General features: G+C 41.6%; 2 protein-coding genes across 11 annotated transcripts in view; one reads left to right on the top strand and one right to left on the bottom strand.

The window, feature by feature from the left end:
• Nucleotides 1-8,796, bottom strand: part of LOC120897907 (SLIT-ROBO Rho GTPase-activating protein 1-like) — a 32,730-nt gene extending 23,934 nt beyond the window's left edge. Inside the window, exons 1-3 of one of the 7 annotated variants that reach the window (XR_005738597.1) lie at nt 8,655-8,796; nt 4,476-4,500; nt 2,660-3,111 (exon numbers count right to left, since the gene is read on the bottom strand). Coding sequence is in view for 6 of the 7 variants with exons in the window: in XM_040303112.1 (XP_040159046.1) it covers nt 2,660-2,753 (94 nt within the window). In the remaining variant the exon portion in view is untranslated. The other 6 variants (XM_040303112.1, XM_040303134.1, XM_040303125.1 and 3 more) reach the window with 6 other exon arrangements.
• Nucleotides 8,797-9,112: 316 nt separating this feature from the next.
• On the top strand, nt 9,113-22,097 carry LOC120898689 (host cell factor). Of its 4 annotated transcripts, none has more exons than XM_040304863.1 (10): nt 9,113-9,354; nt 10,093-10,770; nt 12,247-12,951; nt 13,033-13,184; nt 13,635-13,968; nt 14,063-16,812; nt 16,977-17,257; nt 17,544-18,159; nt 18,737-19,349; nt 19,461-22,097. In XM_040304863.1, the coding sequence occupies exons 2-10, from the start codon at nt 10,557-10,559 to the stop codon at nt 19,652-19,654; spliced, it is 5,859 nt and encodes a 1,952-aa protein (XP_040160797.1). In that variant the 5' UTR covers nt 9,113-9,354; nt 10,093-10,556; the 3' UTR covers nt 19,655-22,097. The 4 variants fall into 4 exon arrangements, with proteins under 4 accessions (XP_040160797.1, XP_040160800.1, XP_040160798.1 ...); XM_040304866.1 differs by having other exon boundaries at nt 13,033-13,178; XM_040304864.1 differs by having other exon boundaries at nt 9,113-9,302.
• Nucleotides 22,098-22,295: the final 198 nt, after the last annotated feature.

Below are 22,295 nucleotides of genomic sequence, written 5' to 3' on the forward strand. Positions count from 1 at the left end.
CATCGGATGATATGCATTTTGCACTTTGTTCCGCAGTCATTTGATACAAGATCCATCACAGAGGCGAATGCTCCATCAAAAAATGAGTAATAAAAATTAAAATCCATTTTTCATCACCGTATTGCGAAAGCATTTGCACAGCACTCTAGATTCTTTATAACATCACAACAGACATGCTTTCTCGCTCTGTTAAACAAACATTTACATGTGTTAGATCAGGCATGCATATCGAAATTTTGTTGATTAAGGAGGGGAGGGGGAAGAGTTTACTCTCGTTTTCGCTCTTTGTAATACTTTTCCTTTTTTTTTTGTTGCTATTCTTTTTTGATTCTTTTTCGAAAAATGCTGAGACGACTAAAATTATGAAACCTCGCGTTTTCAAGTCAATAGTCAAGAAATATTTGTTAGTTTTTAGTGCATGTAAAACGTGTTTCTACAATGTTTGTTTTTTTGCTCCTTTTTTTGTTTTAGAACAATTTTGATTGACATGTTTGATGTGTTCACGTTTGAACACAAATTTGTTATTGAAATAATTTTTAAATCTATTTACCAATTTATGAAAATCAGTATAATACATGATTGATCATATCCCAACCACTTCCATTCGTACTATTAATTCAACGAGCCATTGAATCCATATTAAGCAAAAACAATCAGTCACGTTCAGCCAGACTTGACCGATGCGGGAACGATCGAAGCGGTTTGTCCAAAATCACAAAAAAAAAAGTTTTTTTTCCAAGGATGCTTTTAGAAGATTTTGCTACTTTGTACACGTATTATTTAGCAGGATATTCATGAATAAAATTAAAACAAACCGTTGTAGCTAGGCACCAGCAACTATCGTTCCTCTTCGATCGAGTTTGGGATATATATAGTGGCTGATTGTATAGATTTATTATAAAATAAACTAAACATGCCTTTTATAACCATCCTTACCGTAAGAATAGTCTTAACAAAATGGAATAAAACAATAAAAAATGTCCATTTAAATAAATTTGATACAAGCACATTCACATCATTACAAAGGCACAAGTTGAAGTGATAGTGTGTTGAGAACCTACTCTGCCATTTATTCATTTCACCAACAAAAAACATTGTTTAATTGTGCAAGTCGCAGCAAAAAATACATTCTTAGTTGCCTTCACATGAATCGCTTCACGTATTTGTTTTTCTACCTCACTTAACGGTATTGTTTATGTTTTGGTAACTTTATGTATACATTTTTTTATTGCATATGCCAAGGCTAACAAACATTATACCCCCTTGCTTGTAATTGTACCAAAGACAGCGAAAATAACACACAAGTCTCTGTAAACCGTCCCTGCCATACATATGATAAAACTGTGGCATGTATGCATGTAGGTGTAATCCATGCAGAACTATGGACTGCTTACAACAGATATTTTTATAATGTAATATCCAGTCCAATGCAATATATCTTACATTTAAGTAGCCAATACGGCCATTGCAAGAGAAATTTACACATTAAATAAACACATATTTTTTCATTCAAACGATACATGCTTGATTTACACCCATATACAGCTAGACCACCTCCACCAACACTTGTCATCGTCGTCATCGATAATGCACCACTTGTGTGAATGCATTCTAACAGACTAATTTAGGTCTTTTTCAGGTCACAGATCGAGATCACGCCCCTAAAGCAGTCCAATATAACACGTAGAGCACCAAGCACCCTTAAAAGAGATAAGCATGGAAACTCATTGAAACAAAGCAATTTAACTTGATTGACTCAAATGTTATGCTGAGCAGCTTAAATTCAGTCCATCCCTATCCCAGACGCATGGATACTGCAATCCCCTTCGAACTCTGAGCCAAACAAAATCAACGTTAAGCGCATTTTCATGAGATAATGGGGACCTGTACTTGTAAGGAACTGGTGTTGATGTTCGTGGACCAATCTTTAAAAAATCACTTGGTACGTATTCATGAAACACCACAAAGTTACATGAATGTATCATTTTTCAAACTTTGAATTAATTTATTATGCTATTAATATTTCTTTTTAATGTATTATTGTACTATTTGTATAATGATCAGTAATACAAGCACAAAATTCAACAAAATATATAAACATCATTTTCAGGTCAACTACACCGTGTAAATGTCCTCAAATGTGTTGTTTTACACAAGCGTTTCGAAAATAAAAAAAAATACATCTGAACCAAAACACTGATTACACGTTCAAAAACGAGCAAACTTGTCATTTTTATGCTTGTCGGTGACTTCAACTTCAATGTTTTACGCTGTTATCAGTGGATTGTGCTTTACAAAAACTGAATTCTATTCCTCAGTGACTCTTTAACCCTGATAATGAGTTCAGCATTAAGCTTACTTACATGTAATTATTCTTTCCCGGGGTTTGGATCGATTTTTTATAGCCTGTACAATTTAAGATTCTTATGAAGAGCTCGAGTATATATGTCAAAGAGATTATCAAACGTATTCAAGTTAATATTATAATAAAGTGTAGTGTAGAATAGTAAAATACTAATATTTTTGAGTTTAGTTCAACGAAGTCTAAAAAGCTATATATTCCGGAAAATATATAACATGTTGATGTTGTAATTTTTTTCCATACATAAATAAAGTGTAACAATAATAGTGTTTAATTAGTGTTTAAATAATTACTTACTATTGAACAAGTTCAGCTTTCTTGTAGAACCCAGTCGCCTGATCGGGCTTTTGATGTCTACATCGTTCTCGTCCATCATCGTGACTCCATTCATGTCGCCGTTTTTTTTATTCGACTTAACACTTAACCCGATGTTAAATCAGAATCAGAGTGTAGCAAAGCACAATTGTCATAGACACACACTGATACAAACACGATTTACGAGGATCACAAACTATACTTTCAAAATCATTACAATTTTAAAATTGTGGTGTACAATTTTCACTATTCGTTTTTCGGACCTATGCACTTACTTCAATTCCAATGCGCTACAAACAATATTTATCCAATTCCAATCATTTGGCGGCTTATTACGCAACTGGAGTTGTCAATAAAATTTTCACAACTTGACGGAGAAATTACGCTTCACATTCAATGTTCACTAAACTTTCGAGCCCTAAAATACTATTTCACTGTTTAGGTAGAAGAAAAAAATAAATTGATAATATTATTTAAAACATATGTAATATCTACACAAAACGCAACAAACAATTCAGAGGTCTCAATTACTGCTTTTATCACTAATGAACGCACTAATCATCACTTATGAGATTGTAGTAATTGTAGAAGACACCGCGTGAGTCCAAACTGTTGGCCTCGCCATGGACCGCCATCACTTTGCCCTCATGAACCTATTCCACGGATGATGTAGGCGGTTGTAATAGAAACAAAAACACCGAGCAAGCGTATGCAAAGTGTCGATCGGTTTACGATTTACATTTTCACCACCCTCTTACGCCCACATGCGCTGTGAATGCTTTGCTGTGCACGCAAGAGAAGGTGATGTTTGTATTTATTGCTCGATCCACCTTCACCAGCTTCACCTCTTCATATTGTCGATATTGCTCGACGGAGCGGATCCAGAAGCTCGAGCAGGTTGTTAGCACAACCTACTATACCACGGAACAACATCTTGCAACTTAGCACACGGAAACCAGGAACAATTTGTGTGCTGTTACTGAATAATCTGCAAGACAATTTTCGACAGGTATTTTTCCCGTTTTTCACACAGGAACACCGAGTTGAGACTATTTAACACACACGCACGCACACAAAACTATTTTAGAAAAAAAGGCAACAGCAACGCCACCATCTTTTTCGATGCAAGATTATACAATTCACGCTACAAACAGATTCACTTTCTCACCGCTTACTGCTCGCAGTGGCGAAGCCGAACGAAATCGAAGTATACGATATATTTTGCCAGACTACTAAAAGTGTGCCGAGCTTGCGCATACAACAGCATGGCCGTCTTGCTCTCAATCCGAACTGATCGTCGCTCTCGGCATTTCTCGTTGTATTCCGTTCACTCTCTGTAGGATGGAGCCCCACTAGCTGCACGCATCTTGTAACTCCCACATTTCTTTCTCACGGAACTCCTCCAAATGGCCGATATTCGATGACGTAATTGAACCCTCAGTTCATCGTCATTTTTTCTCCTCTCAGGTCGCTTCACACACAACCAACAAATATACTGCTTCTATCGATCCTACTTAAGTAACTGACAGAACGCTTCGCTGCACAGCAAGCGATAACACAACACACACGCACATAAGCTGAAATGTACAGCCTTACTAAAGATCAGGCAAGCGGTTTACATTGATGATAAGGACAATTGTTGTATGTTTCTAGCAGTTTCCCGTATCACAAATTTTGATTGAGTGTTTTTTTATGATGGAGCGACAACAGGAACATAAATCGGTTTCATCGCTGCAAATTGTAAATTAACGATCGATTTTTGTTTCGTCGTTGCGAAACTAATGAGTAATTTGCTTACTTAAACGACTGGACGCCACTAGTACCTGAAAAGAAGGATAAAAGTTAAGTTACCGACGAGTCGTTACCGCCATTTCCTTTTTATAGATAAATATTACTTACAGCATTGCATTTTTCTTGAAATTTTAATTAAAACGTATGAATGATGAACCAGTGACTATGGATTAATGTAACATTGCTCCTGCTAAAACAGACGTGGGCTGACATCGAGTCAAACTGAAGCCTTCTTCTCAAACAAAGCTATACAAACATCCAGCCCTTTGAAAGGAATTAGGCAAGCTTAGACCGTATGTGTAGTGGTGTTATCAAGCAAGCGACTCTTGCAATTGATTCCTTACCCTGTATTTTTCGATTGGTGATATATAAATAATGCACCGTACCAAATTATAAATTGTTTTGATAATTAAAACAATAAAGCATTTAAAGGCAGGACACAATTACATATATACATGTCTATCCCCCAAATGCTATTGCCTAGAAAAATCTTCAACTAAATTCAAAACATCGAACACAACTGGCATATTGATGCAAATGCAGTTCGCTAAATTAAATGTCACTCGACTACACACTACACTTTTGAAAAGGCAACACAACCATAATTGCTTGCTTGCTTCTCTTTTCTTTTGCGACACTTTTCGGTAGAACAGAGCTCTACAAAACAACCGGTCCAATATTCATAATTTCCTTAAAATTCTAAAAAAAGAACGCTACACCGTTTACTTGTGTTTGTCAACGCAGCCACGACACACACAGCGCGCAGCACCAGCACAACTAACCGTCCCATGGTGCATTGACAGAGGTCTTTTACACACAAAACACTCACCCTCAACACCCGGCACATAGAACCGCTGCTTCAACAAATGTTGTCCGCGGCATTAGCTCCCCTTTGTTTCCCGACCATGTGCAGAACGAATCTTACCATTCCTCACGCTCCATCCAGCGCACGGTTGTCGTGGTCGTGCAGGAGAACATTGCGTAAACCGGTTTTCACCAGACGCGCCCGCGATGTCGTCGCCATGGCTCTCTCTCTCTACAACGCAACGTCCTGCTGCTACCGTTGCCAACTATTAGATATTTTTCTTTTTTATACGTGTGCCTGTCTCCACCGACGCGACGACTGACGACTTCCGTCCGGATGAATGCGACTCAGACGCCTCGTGAATGAGAATCGCAGTGCAAATCACGATGAAGTCTAGCAGGATCGTCTCCTTGCGGACATTGGCGCGATAGATTTATGCACAAACATACTGATAGAGCAACACACCTCTGGTGTACACTATCTGTCCTCTGTGCTAGCGTGCAGTCACCTTTGGCATAACCAAGACCAAGCGTCTTCTAGGAAACTTTCGTATCGTGCCGACAAACCGAACTACGCATAGACGATATCTTCTATTTGTCCAATGTAAGTTCAGCATTCTGTTCTGATCCTCGACATGGGTGGGACACATGGAACATGGGACTGTCGTTGGCAGAGTGTGTCCCCTCAATCTAATCATTGGCTGGTAGACACAACTATCGGGAATTACCTTTTACCTTAATTAAGAAATTCCCAATAGATTTGCTATCGTCGCTAATCGCAAATTGAATCTTGGACTATCGTTACAAAGGTCACACCTATTATTGTTTCTTTTTTTCACATTATGGGCGTTGGGCCGTTCGTTAGTACAATCCTCGAGTCTACTACCTTTAAAAAAAACATGTCCATAGTGTATCCAATTTTCAAAGGTACTGAGTCCTTCGTATGCAAGATTTACAGCAGGAGCGCTGTGGTAAAACCAGTCAGTCAGACTACTACGATTGTTGTGCCCAATATGACGAAGGATGTTCAATTAGCTCACATTAGTTTGCTTTCACGTCTGACCACAATCGCTTCACAATCGAAATAGTGTACTTAATTCCTTCTTTTGTAATAGTATACCTTTGGAATATGTATGCTTTTATAATATTTTACCTGTTTTACGAAATTTATTAACTAATGAAATGACCAAGAAACCCCCTTTTCGAAAGGTTTATCATCCCCACTTTATAAAGTAAATTTAGCAAAGGTTTTAATTATGGCAAAACCCTTGTATGGTCTGCTGAAAGCTTTTGATATGTGCCTTCGAATGCATTTCTTGTACATGTATGCGCATGCTGTCATAAATTGAATTAGCTGCTGTATTAATAGCACCGCTCCTTGAGTACCTTACCTTAAGCGCGCAAGGTGCACGTTTCCGATGGTTGGTGTCTGGAGCAGGGGAGTGTTCTTTTTTATGTATCATCAAATTAAGTTACAATAGTCGTTCAGAGATATGCAGGATGCCCTTTTCTTAGGGTATATAAATAACCGATTTGAACAAAATAACATTTTAAAAGTTATTCATTTTCAGATCGAATAGCAAAAACTTTCAACCAAATTAACACTTTGCTGGTGTCTCTCTTTTGCATATCCTTTTTCTTATCCAATGCGATCACGATTGTTTGTGTTCAAAAGCTACATATGGTCGATCTTTTGCCATTCACGCTTTCGGCTCAGCTCGCTGTACGACTCTGCACCGTAACTGCGCGGGTTCGATATCTAACGAAAAACATCTGTTTCCCATTTGCTAGCATTTTGGGGGAAAACAACTCATTCGATGTTTGGCTGTCGTTTGGTATCCGATTCTTAGCAGTATTAGCTTCTCGGCTAGTGATACCAGTCTGCCAACCGTTCGTTATCGAACTTGTGTATATATTTTATAAAGAATTTTTATATAATCATGATCATTCAGCCTAAATCAACAGTGGAAAGAAAAGCATACAAAAAGGCAACAAGTAAAATAATCTTCTATCTAAGTATCATATAATGAGCCCGATTAATGTATTATACTGAATTTAATTTTTAACATAATTAAGTCATAAGCACATTCGGTAATTGAAGCATATTGAAACCTAACGATGGCATCCTGCCATTCTGTAAAGAGACTCTCTGGAGAAAACAAACGTTTTTAAAGGACTTGTTCCTGCTTTTCTTCGCATACTATAACGTACTTATCGGTTCCTGCTTATTACACCCATTCTTACAGTCGCTTCCATGTCATCTTTGTGCTCCATGAAACAGGGATTAGCCACGACTGGAGGCCGTTTCTAAAAGAAGTGGAATCCTAAAAATAGTTCAACGATTCGCTCAGCCGATGAGCATGTGGTAAATTCAAGGTTGTTGATGCTGTGAACTGTGAACGAAACGATACAATACGCATCCAAAATGCACAGCTATTTATGTATTGCTTCAAATTTCGAATTAACTACTGCTAGTGCTATTGCTTCAAACTTGTTCCAGCCTGTATATTGTAATAAAAAAAGCTATCACCAAACATAGCCCCATAGAGACTGTTGGCGTTTTGGGTTTGAATGGAATTTAATTATTCGGTATAAAATAACACGCGGTTTGAACAAATGGTTAGTCATTTTAGGATTTTCTAATTCAGAACAATAAAGCTTGTTTGAAGTGTTCTATCCTTCAAAATTGTAGCACATATTATGATCGTATGATTTTATCGACCATTCCCGTATTTGTCATACACAGTAACTCATTATGTTTGCCAATAGGGAATAATTTTTATGAAATAATAGCAGATAGCAAAGAAAATGAAAACAAGCAGAAGATCCAGCAGCTTGCTAAGAAGATCGCCTAAACCACCGATCGGCAAAGTACGGTTCGCTAGCCACATGCGGTTCGCTCTTGGCTGTTAAGATCGCCGCTCTTGAATCATAAAATATGTTATAGATTTTTCTGCCATTTTTTACTCTTGGTTGATCAATTTGGTTCTTTGGGTAGAACTCTTGGAGGATTTTTTCAATAGAATTTGGTCGCAGAGTGTACCGACCCTAATATCTAACCGTTTTCTTCCTCTTCGTATATTATTCCTCTAGCTCTATCTCAAAAAAATTTGCAGCAAAAGGTCCGATTGTGTAATTCGATTTATGATAAGCTTCTCTTTAGTGTGAAGAAACCATACACATTCACCTTTGCAGCTGCTGCATCGGCTTCCTGATTGTTTGTTGGTTTGTTTGTTTTTTTTTTTATCGAAACAAAGAAGCGTCCCCAACGACCGGTACTCACGATTCTTGAGAGCAATGCAATGCACATTTGCTTTTATATACGATAACGACAGCGTGAAACTAAGGTTTTTAACAGTTGCTATAGATAAACGAAACTTACAGATTAAAACAATTTCGACTGAGGTCGTTTGTGTTTCTCTGTCTGGCACTCTCGTTACTCGGCTTCTGGCTTGTAAACAAACGACACCGCTGCACACAACACGCAAACAAACCAACTGTTTAGAATGGAGGGAGGTAGAGCCCCGAATGAAACCTGTCATTACACTGCAAATTATGACGCGCTTGAAATTCCATAGTTCATTTTGGTCACGTATTCACGCACCAACGTAGGTTTTACTGCAGTTTTGCCCAATCTGTTCAGATTCGAAACCATTGTCTCATTCAAACGGAAGTAAAATCGACGGACAACAAATTCAGTCTCCTCTGCTTTCGGTCATGCCGTTTGACAATCGAAAGTTGACAGCTGTTTCTGACGTTCGCTGTCACGGGCGTCAGTAAGGCAGTCCTGCTGAGCGCTCTGTGTCCATTTGGAGGAATGCACACACACACATACACATTGCCTCGTACGCACCAAGTCCATCCACATCATGGTCGCCGCCATGTTGGACTCTGAAGTCGAAAAGCCTAAAAAAGCGATTTGAGGACGCCGTTGTTTATTTCCTCTGCGTAAAGTCAGTTTATCCGGCAAAGTGTTATTGTTTGTTTCAAACTGATCCACGGATCGCCGGAAATTGGAAGTTGGTGGAAGGTTAGCGACAAACGATCGTACAGCATAGAAAACTATTGGCGGAATCTAGCTAGTGAGTGAAATTCGTTCAGCTTTTCTGTCTTCGTTCGGATTTTTTGCTTGCATACAACGGTAGAATACTGCGAAGCATTAGAGTGAGTGAGAGGTGCAAAGCAGAAATCAGTTGAATTTTCATCCGCTCAATGCGAGATGTGTTGTATATTGAATCTTATCTACACAGTGAAGATTAATTAGTTGAGGCAAATTAGTTTTTTGAGTTGAATGTTTGAATTACTTGCTATCCGGGTTCTGCATTTTCTTTGGGTGATTTGGGAATCAGTGAAGAGTGAGCGAGAAACGTAGCGGCGAGGGAGAGGAAAATAGCGAGAACTAAGTGATAAAGCAAGACGGCGTTATGTGTGTTCTTGCTTTTCCTGGCTGTACCTTTGGCGGGGTGGCCAGCTTTGGATAATTGTATAACGTTTTTAAAATTTTGTTGTCTGAATCCGAACAACCAAGTTGATACTTCAATGCAATTCACTTGGGAGCTATGCATGGTGCTGTGATGATTACTAGTTAAGAGCGGCAACGGGTACCTCACTGATTGACCATAATGATGGCATTTGAAATTAACAATAACCTTTTCTGCATATGCATTAATTATGATGACCAAAATGTGTAACATTCCGTTGATAATTTCGTGTTTCCCTTTCGTAAACGTAAAATACAGCGATGAGATGGAATGCATCTTTGGCATAGTTTTCTTCTCTGTTGCTCAATTCTGCTATCTCTGTTTGATTGTATTTTTCAGACCTGGCATCACGCTCGCGCAACCGTCATCATGTAGAGACGGGAACTGACAGTAGCGTTTAGCTACGCGAGGGGCTCTTTCTCGAAGCGATCGAAGTTTGTGAGCAGTCAAAACAGTTCGCGATAAAAGAGAGACAAAGTGCCGGGAGCGAACACAGCACTGTAACATTTTGAAAGTCAAGTGAAATGTGAAAAAGACTGCTTCGAAATTAACGCACATCATCGGGAAGGAGCGAGAATTAAAGAACGGATCTTAGCCAAAAAGCGCGCGCGAATACATCTGCGACAGAAACAATCTATCCGGTGTGAATGTTGGATCCGTATCAACCAGCCAGTTGGTTTTCGTATGAGCTTTGCTTATTGAAGCGTGGGTGGAGTGTTTATTGAAAGTTAAGTGCGAAACGGTTGGGAGGGGAGTTTCAATAACTATTGCCGAAAGATATTCAGTGCAACGCAAACAATATCATGACGGCCAATTCAGATGCTGTTGCATCGGAGCTTGTACCGGCTTCGTCGGCCAAGCACAACGCAATATTACGATGGAAGCGAGTAACGAATCCTAGCGGTCCCCAACCTAGACCACGGCATGGGCATCGTTCGGTTAACATCAAGGAGCTGATGGTTGTGTTTGGCGGAGGAAACGAAGGCATTGTCGACGAATTGCACGTTTACAACACAGGTAAGTGTTAAACTGATTATTTAGACGGTACTAACGTACTTTTTTTTAATTTTAATTATTGGCCAGTGAAAATATTCACAAATCGCAAACACACGCAACCCACGTCGCTTTAGGGATTTGTTTTCAAACAGTTTTTCTTCCGCGGCTTCGGTCGTGGTCCTTAATTTGTTCTCTCAATAGAGGTGAAGGAAAGAGAATGAAAACACGAGCATGTCTCTCTGGGCATGAATTTCATCTCTATTTGCGACGACAGACGCAGGAAAGTAGTAGTGTAAACACACACACACACACACACACACACACACACACACACACACACACACACACACACACAACACAAAATTGTTGAAATGACAATAGCTAGCATACTGCCGAAGTTTAGCAGCATTTGATTATATATGTTCGTATGAAACTTCGTCGTAAGGTAAAGAAGTGGAGGAGTGAGGAGAATGTATTTAAACAAAAAAAAAGTTAGCATTTCTGCTGAAAGACGGCCATATTGGAAAATTGCTTGGCTAGCTACGAGCTGATGTTGATGCGCGTTAGTCCAATATATGCCGTCTCTTTTCCTCCCGGCAAACAAGCAGCGGAATCTGCAAGATAGAAGAGCATGAAAACGTTCGAAAGGGATAAATACATTTTATAATAGTGAGAGAGCACAGTGCAACAATCGGTCAAAATTGGGCATATTTTGACTCGCCCTGCAGAAACGGTCATTTTATCAGATAATTTTAGAACAATTCCCAGTAGAAACAAATATCTGAAAGTATTACTTGTTTCAGCGTAGAAGTTACCAAACATAATAATAATAACAATATGGGTTACATAATTTAACAAGCTGTAGGGGGAACATTTGGAATCACACCGTTTCGAAACAAATAAAAATAATTTTCAAATGCAATTTTCCATACATGGGGTGGGTTTCAAGTTACTTTGTATCGTGAACTACATTATGCATTCTGCAAGAGACGTATTTCTATTTTCATTTGGAGTGTGAAGAAGTGTTTGGCACCGAATTTTTTTTAATGCAACAGTGCTCATTTCATACTATTTTTTTATACCAGATTTTGATATGAACCGTTGGCGATTATTAACCTTTTTTCAAAATTAAATTCAAGGTCTTTTTCTTGCATTTTGTTTAAACAACCCTATTATTGGCATATGGGTGTGAAAAGGATAGCCAGTTAAAACTTTCTTGTGATTGTTTGTGTTCTGTTATCCAGTTTTCACCGTAGCTTTTAGTAATTCCTACAATTTGTTATAATATAAGTCATGATGAATGAAACTCAGCCTTTTATTAGCATTCAGAACGTTGCTGAAAGTGTTAGCTTTCGCCATTCTTTGAGTGCTATGAATTTAACATAAAAGATCGAGAGCATTTGTTTCAAACTGATAACTGTACAAAATGTTATGATTAATTTTCCAAGCGCTGTAGTAACAGACTGTAATTATGTTGTATTTTCTTTTTTTTCCTAGCTACGAACCAATGGTACGTTCCTGCAACAAAAGGAGACGTCCCACCAGGATGTGCTGCTTACGGATTTGTCGTCGATGGGACACGAATATTAGTTTTCGGTGGTATGGTGGAGTATGGCAAGTACTCAAATGAGCTATATGAGCTTCAAGCAACAAAATGGGAGTGGAAAAAGCTGCGTCCAAAGCCACCAGAATCGGGACCTCCGCCATGCCGTCGCTTGGGTCATAGTTTTACACTCGTCGGGGACAAGATTTATCTTTTCGGTGGACTTGCAAATGAAAGCGATGATCCAAAAAATAATATTCCCAAGTATCTAAATGATTTATATATTTTGGAAATTAAAAATAATCAACTACAGTGGGAAATACCGACAACCTTTGGTGAGAGTCCACCTCCTCGAGAATCACATACGGCTGTCTCTTGGTATGATAAAAAACAGAAAAAGTTTTGGCTGGTAATCTACGGTGGTATGTCTGGTTGCCGACTCGGGGACCTCTGGCTGCTGGACACAGACACAATGTCCTGGACAAGGCCTCGAACAAGTGGCCCGTTACCGTTGCCTCGTTCACTCCATAGCTCAACCTTGATCGGTAACAGGATGTACGTGTTCGGCGGCTGGGTTCCACTAGTCCTGGATGATGTAAAGGTGGAAAAGCACGAAAAGGAGTGGAAGTGTACGAATACACTTGCATGCTTGAATCTCGGTAAGTGCATGTGTGATATGCTTAGTAGATCTGTTGAAGTAGATTTGTTAGTAAATATTTGCGACATCTTTTTCCCCGCAGAAACTATGACCTGGGAGGAACTGGATCTGGACACCGACGAAGAGAACATGCCGCGCGCTCGAGCAGGTCACTGTGCCGTAGGAATACACACCCGTCTTTATATATGGTCGGGTCGTGACGGTTACAGAAAGGCCTGGAACAACCAGGTCAGGGTGAGCTCTGTTTTCCTAATACGAGTTAGCCATTTGTGTGCATCAATTTACTTTGTTTAAAGATATGCAACGTATCTCCAGTGTCACTATGACTCTTTCCCTCTTCGATCATCTTTGATGTTTTGGACAGCATTTCATTAGATAGCATTGAATATTGGTTGAATTAAAAATCCTTTTAAGTAATGACAAAAACTCGAAAAAAAAAATCAAGAAACTTAAAATTTTATCTTCTCTCTCCATACTTGATTGTGTAGCATTTTCAGACGTTGCATTTCGATGGCACTGCTGCTTTCTATATGTTTTTCTTTATATACTTCTTCAATAATTTTGTTGCATTTTATAACAATTTTGATGTTTACTGCAAATGACAGATCGTAGAGTGACGAACGCTCAAAACTTGCTGGTAGTTATGCTGTTCTTATTTTTCATAAATTCTTCAACTATCATTAGGTGTGTTGCAAAGATCTGTGGTATTTGGAGGTGGAACGTCCTGCAACAGCATCCCGCGTGCAGCTAGTACGCGCGTCAACCCACTCGCTCGAAGTATGCTGGCAAGCGGTGCCATCTGCTTCGTACTATATATTAGAGGTGCAGAAGATCCCTCAAGCTCCACCCCCACCGCCGCCAGCTCCAGTTGCCACGAATACTACACCTGCAATTGTTGCCTCTCCCTCTGGGGCAACCATCAGCTCTCCAGCATCTAACGCCGGGTCCATGTCTCCTGCACAAATTGTCAGTGGCAGCATCGGTACAACAACCGGAGAACCTGCACTCCAACAGCCGAGTAAGTTTGCGTGATGTGTGCAGTGTGTGATGAATTTTGAGAATTCTTTTGAATCATTTTTGAACTCGTTTTTATTTTGTTTCTGTTTATGTAGTCATCAAACCGTTGGCTGGAAGAGTATCGGGAACTACACCGACAGCAATTGCAGTACCGGCAGGCAGCATTCAATCGCCCACTTTGCAGAACCCAGTCGTCGCCCAAGCTGCTTTAGGAGCCAGTCCGATTCACAATCCGGCAGGATTGCAGTCTCCTACGAACAGCAACATAGGAGTTGCCACATCACCAGCACACACAGTCACTTCACCAGTGCAAAGAATTGTCACTAAGGTACAGCCTGCGAAGCCGTTACAGACGGCTCAGAAAGTGCTCACCACTGGTTCACAGATTTTGCAACAGCAACCGGCTCAAATAGTTGCATCTTCACAAGGGCAATCGTCTGCTCAGACCATCCAAACGGCCATTGTTCAAACGAGCCAGGCACAACTGGCACAGTTGCAGCATCAACCACAAACGATTCGTGTCGTCGCTACGGGCGGTACCGCCATTTCCAACGCGCAACAACTGACAACTGGTACTGGCACGCCTATTCGTGTGCTATCCTCCACTGGACAGCAATTGCGCATCGGTACCGCTGGCACCGGAACGATGCAACAAGCTGGACAAACTGCGGTACTGCGCACAGCTGGCCCGGGAATTGTCTCCGGAGCCCAGTTACAAACGGTGCAGCAGCGTATAGTCAGTGCTGCATCAGGAAATACTTCGACAACGGCGACCATCGGCGGCAAACAAATCATTCTACAAAAACCGGTCACTATAGTAAGCGGAGCATCCGGTGCGGGAAGCACTGGATCTATTAATACCGTTAACGCCAACCAGGCCCAAATTTTGACGTTGGTAAAAACGAGCCAAGGCGTAACGATGCAAACTGTACCCAAAATGAGCGTGGTTCAGAAGACCACCGGAACGGTTGCTGGATCAATACACCAACCACAGCAACAGATTATTACGTCAAATCTACTTGCCGGAACTGGCGGTACTGTCGTTCAGCAGGCAACGGTAGCTGGAACAACATCTGGACAGAAGACGACCGTCATTGGCGGAAATGTGGTTAAACTGATGTCCGGGTCCGGAACCATTGGCGGTAAACAGATACTGATGAAGAACTCGAACATTGTTCAAGTGGGAAAAGTGGGCACAAACGCTACCGGTAAGCCGACTATAGTGCTCACCAATAAAGCAGGTCAAACGATACGAGGAAATCAGCAGGTGATTGTGGTAACGACCCCACAGGGTATTCGCACAGTTAGCGGCACAGTCACGTCGTCGGCCAGTAACTTTGTGACACTGTCATCGTCCCAAGTGCTGAACACTATCACAACGACGAGAGCCACAAACATTGGAGGAGCCACGGTCTTGCAAGCTGCTTCCGTACCGACTGCCAGTGGCACTGTTTCTACCCTTAACGCAGGAACAGGGAATATCGTAGCAGCGTCGGTAGCGTCCGGCGGTACTACGACCACTATTGGTGGACAAGCGATAAAGCTACGCACGGTACAGGGAGGCAAACCGATCACTTTCACTATGCCAGTCGGTGGGCTTCAGGCCGGAGGGCAGAAGATCACGGGTACGCAAATCATCAATATGCCTCAAAAGCTAGTTAGCGGCAAATCAGTTACTGTTCAGCTGACTCCGTCGGTTGGTGGTCAGAAAACAGTCACGATTGTTCCGTCCGGCGCATCTGGTACTACGGCGACATCAGGCACTGTGACGGGACAAGTTGGCGGGGGACAGAAAATATTAATGTTACCGTCAAAAACGACGACTCGCATCGTCACTCAGCAGCAATATCAGCAGATACAGCTACAACAGCAGCAACAGTTGCAGCTTCAACAGCAGCAGCAGCAACAGCAGCAGCAACAACAACAGCAACAGTTACAACAACAGCAGCAGCAGCAACAGCAAGAACATCAGGTATCTACTGATGCGGCATTTGCCGCACTGGCAGCTGAAGCTGGCATGATGGAAACAGATGGAGAAGGTATGGAACAAATGGACGGCTGTTTCGATGTACAACTGGTCGATGAACACGATGATGTCCATACTTTCGACGAAGTAGACTTGTTGGAACAGATGGAAACCCAGACTCCCGAGACCGAGGTGGAGATGGCGTGTAACACGCACACGACCTTCCCGAAGGCTCTTCCTATGTTTACATTAGAACAACTTGACGGTGTTGATGACAGTGTTATTACCAACAGTAACAACATTAAAGAAGAAGCGGTGCCCTTGCAGAACTTAACTATCCGTTACGTGAAACCGGGACTGTACGGCGGATCAACGACAGTTGGGATAGAAAGTAACAACAGTGTTTCCGGCGGTGATGATAGTGACTCCCAGAACGATAACCTTGTTTCTGATAACCAGGAAGAACAGCAGCAGGAGGTGAATGAGATGGAACAAAGCGAAGAGCAGCAAGCACACGAAAGCGAGATGTTAGAAGGCATGGATGACGCTGCTGTTCAGGAAGAACAAGAAGAAGCGCATGTGGATAACGCATCAACTTCAGCGACAGCAGAAGGGGCAGAAGCACAGGCATCGGCGGAAGGACCTGTAATGATATCAGGCGAAGATTTTGCAACAGAAGAGGAAGATGGAAATTTCGTTGGAGAGGATAGTCAGGAACACGAGGAAATGACTGGTGTGAGTGATGGAATTGTCCCTACTGGAGAACCAGGTGACAACGACAATGCCAATGCCTCCGTGGATGAGGACATGGAAGAGTCGGAAAGTCATGCGCTTGATTCTCTTTTGGAAGGCGAATCGGCCGGGCAATCGCAACAAGAAGTAAGTGTTAGCCAGTAGTTTTAAGTAAATTGTGCATCTGTTTGTAGTAGGCTAGGAAGCATGTTGCAAGTGGTCCGCTCTGAATTGCAATGTCATGTGCGAACGATATTTATTGTTGTCATGTAAATTGTACAATGCATTTATTTTCGTTTGTTTTCTGCTAGATGTCGTTTGGTGGCGAACCAGAAGAGATGCAAGCGATGGAGCAACAGCACAGTGCCGGATCGGAAGTCAGTGGCGAAGAAGGAACAACTAATATCGAGGAAACAAGTCCCGCTTTAGCCATTCCTCATGTTCCCAAAACCACCGTCGTTAGCGCTCCAACGGCATCAGAAACGGAAGCAGCCAATATTCTCACGACAATAAAAAGTGGAGAAATTTTGTCGCTTCACAACGCCGAACTTCTGGCTGGTGGAAGTTCTGGAGTTGGGAATGAAAATATAATGTAAGTTATTGTTGTACGTTATGTTGTTTAACCTGTTGATCTTCACATCGATGTTTTGTGGTAATTGGCATAATTTCGCTGCACATGCAAATGAAAATGAAAAAAACATATTATTCAACTTCAATCGCTTAAAATCGCGCAGAAATATAATTATGTATTATAAGCTTCCGGCGAAATGTACGCGTTACTAACATCTTGCAGTAGCAGTGTAGAACACTTATGCATGTGATGGAATTCCGGTTAATAACGTTTCCGGTTACTAATCTCCCAATTATTCACATTACAGTCAGCTTGGTTCCGGTTCGGCGGGGACACTGCTGCAGTCGTCGGGCAGTGAGAATGGCCAAACGATCACATTTAAAACCGAAAGCGGCGAGAACAGTGGGATCCCGGCAGCCACAACCGTAGCTGATGGTGCAACGGTTACCCTGAGCGACGGCACCACCTTCGTGACACGACTTCAAACAGCGGGCGAACAGTCTGCGCTGGGGATAGTGTCACACTCCAGCCCTGGCAACATCAATTTGGTTGGTGCTGTTGTAAAGACGGAGGACAGCAATAATGCATCATCTACAACTGGTCATCTGGATGCGCTTGCTGAAGCGGCCGCTTCGGCAACCTCTGTATTGCCTAGTGAGTTAATGGGTGATATTCTGTCTTCTCCTACATCCAACGTTTCGCAAGCGTCGCAGCAAGGCGCATCGATTAAATTCTTAGATCCCGGAACGAAACAATTCACCCTCGTTATGCAGCAAGCTGGTGCGGATGGTACCGGTTCGTCTGCTGCAGGGATGTTGAATAACAATGGCAATAGTGCGACACCGCCATCTGGAAAGCAAACCATTGGCAAAGCAGTCGTTCGATCTAATTCCGTTGGAAAGACAAAAGAGGAAAAAGACGAGGTAAGAATAAAAACTAACGATGTACAATAAGGAATCAGAATGTATGAGTGAGTTAAATTTTTACGGCAGCGAATTAGTTTTGGACCAACAAGTCACTTTGTGTGGACTATTAACTTTCTCTCTCTCAATGAACTGAATCATTTGCATGTTAAATATCAACGAACGGGTTTAATTATTCGCTCCTACTACTCACAGTGGTTGTTCATGATGTTCAGAGAGTACGTAAAATATTAAACTCACCATTCTAATTCTACTTTATTACTATTCTTCTTCTTTGGCTCAACAACCGATGTCGGTGAAGGCCTGCCTGTACCCACTTGTGGGCTTTGGCTTTCAGTGACTAATTAATTCCCCCCCATAGCAGGATAGTCAGTCCTACGTATGGCGGCGCGGTCTATTTGGGGATTGAACCCATGACGGGCATGTTGTTAAGTCGTACGTGTTGACGACTGTACTACGAGACCGGCACTTTATTACTATTAAGTCTCCAATAAGAACTGCGTTCGATTAGAGCAGTACGGTAGCAAAAAAAGTAATGCATTATTTTGTTCTTGTTGCTATTCCATTCTATCAACAGAAAACGGTAAAACCGAAAGATGAATCTGAAATCTGGCACACGGTGGGCATCTTTAAAACGGTCAATCATACAGTTTCAAACTACGTCGATGCGAGCGAATGGGACAGTTCGATTGATGGCGAAATGCTGTCCGCGGACAACATACCCGATTTAAGTGAGCTGAAGCGAATCAATCTGGAGCCCGGATGCGCCTACCGGTTCCGCGTCGCGGCCATTAACAGTTGCGGCCGTGGTGAGTGGAGTGATGCGACACCGTTCAAAACGTGCCTGCCTGGTTTCCCAGGCGCACCGTCAGCAATAAAGATTTCGAAATCCCCGGAGGGTGCACACCTTTCGTGGGAACCGCCGCCATCCACTACGGGCGATATACTGGAGTATTCCGTCTATCTGGCGATCAAATCGCAGAATGCAACCAAGGACAAGGTGAGCACAACGGCGGCCCAGCTGGCCTTTGTGCGCGTATACTGTGGATCGAACAACCAGTGCACAGTGGCGAACCAGTCCCTGCAGACGGCGCATGTGGATTTCACTTCGAAACCGGCCATCATTTTCCGTATTGCTGCACGCAACGATAAAGGATACGGACCAGCAACGCAGGTCAGGTGGCTACAAGGTAAGTTTTTTCGATCCCCATCTGCGCAATAGCTCCATCGCTAGAGCATTAGAGTAGGGTGCAAGACATATTGATGGTGTTTCCCTTTTGCTTCGTCTTTATCTTCAACAGACCCGCAGCTGTCTAAATCCACAACCGGGATGGGTGGAACACCGGGGGTAGCGGGTCAGACCGGCGGCATAGTTGGCAAGCGGTTGACCGACAAGTCCGCTACAATTGTCGCTAACAAACGGGTCAAACTTGGTGCGCCAACTGCAGGTACGACCAACTCGTCGATGATGGTTTCACCCCAACACCACCATTGAAAGTTTATCGGATTATCGTCTCACGAACTCTACTACTGGATGATATAGGGGATAAAGAGACCCACAAACACATCTCCATGAGATTGATGTGCCGTCGTGTCGTGCCGTTGCAACACGATCGCGTTAGGAGAACGAACGAACGGAATAGAAAACGTGAACAAAGTAAGCATGTTTTAAAATGATATTTCATGTCTCCCCGTATGTCGTACGCGAAGTATGTAAATGGTTGAAACAAAAAACAAACAAAAACGTAACGTAATGTGGTGCCGATAGGGTCAAAAGGTACAGGAAAAGAAAAACAAAACAATATGTTTCTATCGTAGATTTTGATTTCTGCTTCTACCTAGTGGTAATGTCGTATTTTTAAAAGCCTTACATTTTACATTTTAGTTGTAAGTGCAATTGACAGTAGTAGTTGTGGCATTGCAAAGGCTCTCGGTAGGCTCTCCAAACTTCTTATTGTGTCATTTTATCCCATTAATTGCCTTTACCGCCACGTATAGCACATGATGATGATGATGATGATGATGATAGTGAACACAGCAGCAACGTATTTACATATGTTTGAAAGTAGTAATTATACACCGGGAACCGGCGTGGTTATTACACATCTCAAGGGTTGAAGGATTATTTTCTGTAAACAAGCGAACTTTTCATTGCAACACTAGTAAATGCTTAACATGGATTTAACAGAAGCGTGTCACGTATAGGATGTTTTTGATTCCACTAAACATTGATCGGCGGTTTCCTTAGACTCCCAGACAGAATGAATTAATGCTGGGCTGAGTTGTATGTAAATATAACCGAATTTTTTACCCATTTGTGCGTAATATTGCAGAAAAAAAATGCTTCAAATGAAAAAAGTGCCGCCTATCACCACACACACATTAGTCACACGAGCGTGAAGATGAAAGACAACACACACATGCACACATCCTGCTTTTTGCTTCCATTTAGTTGTATTGTTTGCAATTTATCAAAAATTTAGCATTATAATGTTAAAAGAAACCAATGCAAACTGTTCATCCGGTCGCGCCCAACGTGTAATGTGATCAGCCAAAGGCAATCATTGCCAAAAGATTACAATTGTGCCGGCGGCACACACACACACAAAAACACGCGATCGGCTTTCTCTTATTATTATAGAGCAGAAAGAAAGGTAAAAGGTTAGATAAAAGAAAAACCCCGACACAATAGGGAAATTAGAAAATCAAACACATACATGCGCTTGGCATCCATCCCTCGTGTGCCGCATATGATCGAAATATTCATCTTGAAATCGACATTTTTTTGTACTAAAGCAGCCGGTAGGGCGGCGCATGAAATATGTAATATCATTAATACAACCAGAGACAAGAAAACGCGAGCGTTTCTGCAAAGTGCAAAGATAAAGTGGTTCTTTCCGTTCGGCGGCTTCTCTGCCGTAGCGCGCGCAGTCTACGCTAAGCAATCGATACTAATATAGAGGACACACAGATAAGCGCGCGTACATGAGAGGTAGCAAATAGTACGTTGCGGTGTTTCTAGCGGTAATATCACTTATAAATACTATACACTTATTGTGCGCTGGTTTTCTCTGTGAAATGATGATTTACAATGTTTGTGTTTTTGTGTGACTTGTTGTGTACGATGCTGATGGTGGTGAAAGCAGCATGCACATAGAGATAATAACTTCATGATAATCCTTTAGGGAGACACACAAGTAGAAGGAGAAAAAACACGTGCGTGGACATCATGGATAGGTTTATGAAAACTTTTAGCGAGATAATGCTGTAAAATAACATTGCAAAATAAAACATAAAATAAACAAGTTTCAATCGTTGAGCGATAGATGGATGACAACAAAAGTTAGTGAGGGAGAGACACCATCAAAATAGGATAAGGACGTTTCGGAATGTAAACGCGCGCGCGTTTGTGTGTGTGTGTGTGTGTGTGTGTGTGTGTGTGTGTGTGTGTGTGTGTGTGTGTGTGTGTGTGTGTGTGTGTGTGTGTGTGTGTGTGTGACAAAATACACTATCCAATCGGTCAAATATTCGTTTTACTCTATCTGCTCATTATTGGCCCGTTGATTACTCTTGTATAGAGGAGTGTTTGATAGTGACAAAACAAACGTAGGGCGAGAACAGGACAAATAGAAGAAGCAATTCAAACTTCGAATATGAGGGAAGAAGGGGGGATTTGTTTTACTACTTCCTGACCACACAATATAAAGCCCTCTCCCCGGCCACAACATATTCTTTAAATGCGCATAGTTTTCCTCCCTAGGGCAAGTTTTACGGGCTAGGAATCAAACGTTCAATGATAAATGACGGTTATTTAGATAAATGTGAGTAGCTAAATGTGGATGATGGCGGTCTGGTGTGTAATCTATGTTTTAAGAGTATTTGGAAGAGCATACTAACTGAAAAATACACTGTGTAATAATAGAATTACTTAAATTGAATGGCGTGTTATTTTTCTTCTTTTTGTTCGCGTGCTTGCTGTTGTTACAGGGGTTTCCAGGAGTTCTCATAGCTGTGGGACACTTTATTGAGTCTTTCTTAAGTGAAATGAGCTTAATGTAATGGGAATTAGTCTCTATAGCACTCTTGTTTGACAAATCCAGTAGGAATTTACAAGGATCCTGTTCAAAAAGGATGCT

The sequence above is a fragment of the Anopheles arabiensis genome, chromosome 2 (genome assembly GCF_016920715.1).
Source record: "Anopheles arabiensis isolate DONGOLA chromosome 2, AaraD3, whole genome shotgun sequence".
Taxonomy (NCBI): Eukaryota; Metazoa; Arthropoda; class Insecta; order Diptera; family Culicidae; genus Anopheles; species Anopheles arabiensis.